The sequence below is a fragment of the Haematobia irritans genome, chromosome 2 (assembly GCF_050003625.1).
Source record: "Haematobia irritans isolate KBUSLIRL chromosome 2, ASM5000362v1, whole genome shotgun sequence".
Lineage (NCBI taxonomy): Eukaryota > Metazoa > Arthropoda > Insecta > Diptera > Muscidae > Haematobia > Haematobia irritans.
In genome coordinates, this window is record NC_134398.1 from 27,755,057 (window position 1) to 27,759,806 (window position 4,750).

At 26.8% G+C, this 4,750-nt stretch overlaps 1 protein-coding gene across 1 annotated transcript; it reads right to left on the reverse strand.

The window, feature by feature from the left end:
- Nucleotides 1-1,905: 1,905 nt before the first annotated feature.
- On the reverse strand, nt 1,906-2,704 carry LOC142227562 (protein Mabiki-like). Its single transcript, XM_075298076.1, has one exon. The coding sequence runs from the start codon at nt 2,672-2,674 to the stop codon at nt 2,084-2,086; it is 591 nt and encodes a 196-aa protein (XP_075154191.1). The 5' UTR covers nt 2,675-2,704; the 3' UTR covers nt 1,906-2,083.
- Between the last annotated feature and the right edge of the window lie 2,046 nt (nt 2,705-4,750).

Sequence of the window (4,750 nt, forward strand, 5' to 3'; positions counted from 1 at the left end):
AATAATATTTTTTGTGTACGTTTGTTAAATAAACTTAAAAAAGTGCGGGCAATTATACAAAAGTGAAGCATACAGATTTTCTAAATTCGTGTCTCCCACAGAATAGTTCAGAATTTCTTAAAAATTGTAAATTTTTGCCAATAATGCGTATATCTTCGTATGATACTAAAGACATTTTTGCAAATTATGAAACCCAATTTTTATCTTCAATCTACGAAATTTTCTTCAACAAGTGAACTAAAAAAATTATGCCTAATAAGTTTTCTTGTATTTGTGCAAAAATATTTTCTTATTTTTGCGAAATCGAGGTGGCATTGTAATGCAGTTTAGTTAAAATTTTCTAAAATTAACCAAAATGTTCCTTTTCTATAGAAATAAAATATTGACAAAATTTTCTATAGAAATAAAATTTGAACAAAATTTTCTATAAAAATGTGACTAACTTTTCTATAGAAAAAATTTTGACAAATTTTTCTATAGAAATACAATATGGACAGCATTTTCTATAGAAATAAAATATGGACAACATTTTCTATAGAAATAAATTTTTTACAAAATGTCACCTGCATTACTGAGGTGGGATAATCCACCGCTGAAAAACTTGTTTTTTTGGTGTTCGGTCGAAGCAGGAATCGAACCCACGACCTTGTGTATGCAAGGCGGGCATGCTAACCATTGCACCACGGTGGCTCCCTTCTATAGAAATTACAATTTGGACAAAATTTTCTATAGAAATAAAATTTTTACAAAAATGTTTATAGAAATCAAATTTTGATAACATTTTCTATAGAAATAAAATATTGACAAAATTTTCTATAGAAATAAAATTTGAACAAAATTTTCTATAAAACTGTGACTAAATTTTCTATAGAAAAAATCTTCAAAAAAAAAATAAAATGTTGACAAAATTTTCTATAGAAATAAAATATGGACAACATTTTCTATAGAAATAAAATTTTGACAAAATTTTCTATAAAAATAAAATTTTGACAAAATTTTCTATAGAAATAAAATTTGAACAAAATCTTCTAGAAAAATAAAATTTTGACAAATTTTTCTATAGAAATACAATTTGGACAACATTTTCTATAGAAATCAAATATTGACAAAATTTTCTATAGAAATAAAATGTGAACAACATTTTCTATAAAAATAAAAATTTCACTAAATTTTCTATAGAAAAAATTTTTCAAATGAAATTTTGACAAAATAATATTTTTTGTGTACGTTTGTTAAATAAACTTAAAAAAGGGCGGGCAATTATACACAAATGAAGCATACAAATTTACTAAATTCGTGTCTCCCACAGAATAGTTCAGAATTTCTTAAAAATTGTAAATTTTTGCCAATAATGCGTATTGGCATTTAGGCGAAATTTTATATCATGACTTGGCGCCAATGATTTTTTCTTTATTTTTTGGAAACCTCAAAATGTGGCGTATAATTTAGTTCAATTTTCGCACAACGTAGTTCATTCTTGCTATAAAACCGTTTACTTTTTTCTCTGTGTACGCCAATCAAGAAGGGCTTAAAAATGAGCTTCTCAATTTTTTTTCACTAAGTTGGCCACGTGATGACCTCAAAAATCTACGGAGCTCAATCCGTTATACTTTTCACCTGGTGTATTTTGGAGATTAAGGTTGGTACCAAAAACAATTTTTTATTTCCACTTACAATTTTTATTGAAATTTTTTATTTATATACCCAATTTAATTTACGGAATATATTGTCCACATTTTATTTCTATAGAAAATTTTTATCAAAATTAGATTTCAATTAATTTCGTGATTTAATCAGAAAATTTTTTCTATGTAGTCCCTCGTTATTTTTGTTAAAATCCCCGGAAAATAAAAACGGGACTTTTTTAATTTTTCAATCCTAAAATGATATTCAAAACAAAATTCATTTAAATAATAAATATTTATTTCATAAATAAATTAGTCCTAGTTTTGTAAACATTATTGCAAAATACAAGCATTATTAGTTTAAAGTGTTTTAAAAACACTTTCCTTCAAATGCAATTTAATCCATAAACTGCATTTGCGTTTGTCTAATACTAAAATCGTCATTAAATCTGTTTCTCTTATTGGCCAAACACAAATAATTGATGTTGTCGTTGCAGGGCCATTTGTTGCAAATGTCTCAGATACATGGCAGCTCTCAGCGATTGTTCCATTACAGCAGCCTGTTGCTGTTGATAAGCAACATATTGCTGCTGCATCACCATTTCTTCAATCTGTTTCTTACGGCGACTCATTAGGCAAGCCACAGTATTACGATTGCGTCTTTGTTGATCTTTTGCAGTACGTGGCTTGGTGTTATGTTGGCGAACCATATTGGGGTGATAAGTCAATACATTGCTCGGTATATCGGTGAGAACAGAATATGAAGGACTTATCGCTGACTTTTTAGAATTATTTTGGATGTTGATAGTCTCTTGTTTATCCTCCCATGGACGAAATAAAGATTTCATTTGTTTCCTCTTGGGTTCTTGATAGTCTGTAGCTTTTTCCTTTTGGGCATTTTCCAATATACTTTGAGCAGTTACAATATTTTCCTTATCTTCCATATCGCTAAGTTTCCTCTTTTTCATATGAGCTCCAAATTTCTTGTGGCTATATTCCTGGGCTTTCATTTGGAACTTTTTATGTTGATATTCGCATGTGTACGCCATTTTAATTTTTGTTGACAATGAAGTGTTTGTTTTGACAGTGTTCGTTTGAATGATACCCTGAATCATATGACACATGTTATTTATAAGAATCCTATAATCTTACCTGATTACATCATAACAATGGGTAAGCAAACAAAGTTACCTAGAATCGTGAAACCAATATGTGCCCAAAAGGTTTCTCAATGAATTTTACCTGTGTCCATTTTTTGAAAAAAATGTCATAAAACTTAAACCTGATCCTTAGATCCGAATTTATACAAGTGTAATAAACCAAGAAAGGATGGAAGTAGGCAATCTCTTACCTGATTAATGCAAATAGTTTGCAAAGATCCGAAAAAATAAAATTTTATTGTAGCAATTAGTAATAATAGCATTTGCAAAGGACATTGCGAACACTTTGGTTTCAAATGCCTTAGAAGTTCTAGCCAACACCAAGTTGTTGTTATACAAGCTATTCAATACAGCATCTATTAAAATAACCCAACAAAGAGCATGGCTAACAAAACAATTATAATGGATTCAGAAGTGGAACAAATCGAATTAGAACCAATGAATATTACATTATTCATGATCATAGAGCCCAAATTATTTCTTATTAATTCTTTAGAGGTGATAATATTTCAGTATTTCATATTCAATTTAAAAAAATAAGGAAAAACATATTTGAAACCTTTTTTTTCTGAACTTTTTCGACTTTTTCAAGAAAAGCCGTTTTGAATAATTCTAGCAAACATTTTATCGTAAATTCTATAGAAATAACATTTTCATAAAATTTTTATAGAAATAAAATTATCATAAAATTTTTTATAGAAACGAAGTTTTGACAAAATTTTCTATGGCAATAAAATTTTTACGAAATTTTCTATATAAAATAAAATATTTACGAAATTTTCTATATAAAATAAAATTTTCTATAGACACAAAATTTTGATAAAATTTTCTATAGAAACAAAATTTTGATAAAATTTTCTATAGAAATGAAATTTTGGCAAAATTTTTATAAAAATAAAATTTTGACAAAATTTTCTATAGCAATAAAATTTTTGACAAAATTTTCTATAGAAACAAAATTTTGATAAAATTTTCTTAGAAACAAAATTTTTCGAAAATTTTCTACAGAATTTTTTGACAAAATTTTCTATAGAAACAAACTTTGGATACAATTTTCTTAGAAACAAAATTTTGACAAAATTTTCTATAGAAATAAAAATTTTGACAAAAATTTCTATAGAAATTAAATTTTGAAAAGATTTTCAATAGAAGTAAAATTTTGACAAAATTTTCAATAGCATTAAAATTTTTTCGAAATTTTCTATATAAAATAAAATTTTTGACAAAATTTTCTATAGAAATGAAATTTTCACAAAATTTTCTATAGAAATGATAATTTTGACAAAATTTTCTATAGAAATTAAATTTTGACAGGATTTTCAATAGAAATAAAATTTTGAGAAAATTTTTATAAAAATAAAATTTTTATGATTTTTATCTCATAATCTCGGCTGTAGGTCTATAAATTAAACTCGAAATTGTTGGTTTCTAGTTTTTTTTTATTTTCCGATATTTCGGTTGACTTCGTCAGACCGTTTTCAAGGCTAAAAATTACAAAATTAAACAAAAGTTAATTACAAAATTCACAAATTAAAGTCAAACTATTGTCATTTACATTTTATCCGATGTCTTGTTACTTCGCTGTCTGGTTTTCTACTGGTGATCACTTTCTCCTGTGTTTTTGTATCGTATGTCGATATATTCTCGCGCAGTTCTCAATATCTTTTTTATAGTTTATTCTCTCGTTAGTGGGAGTGTTAATTATGTGTAACATTTCCAGAGTAAATCTTCGTCTGTAGTTGTTTTCCTTGCATAGGATTTCTACGTTATTAAAGTTAGGTTTGTGACCAGTCAATGTACAGTGGGCCGCAAGTGCTGTTTTTTGTTCCATTGGTTTGTCTGTTGTTTTTATATCCGATTTATGTGAAGACAATCTTGTTATTAATTTTGTCATTGTCGTACCAATATATGTCTTTTGGCATAAGTTGGATTTGTCACCGTTGCATTTTATCTTATATACTACGT

Bases quoted from the DNA above. Each gene is read 5' to 3' on its own strand.
- LOC142227562 (XM_075298076.1), bottom strand. From the start codon at position 2,674: ATGGCGTACACATGCGAATATCAACATAAAAAGTTCCAAATGAAAGCC.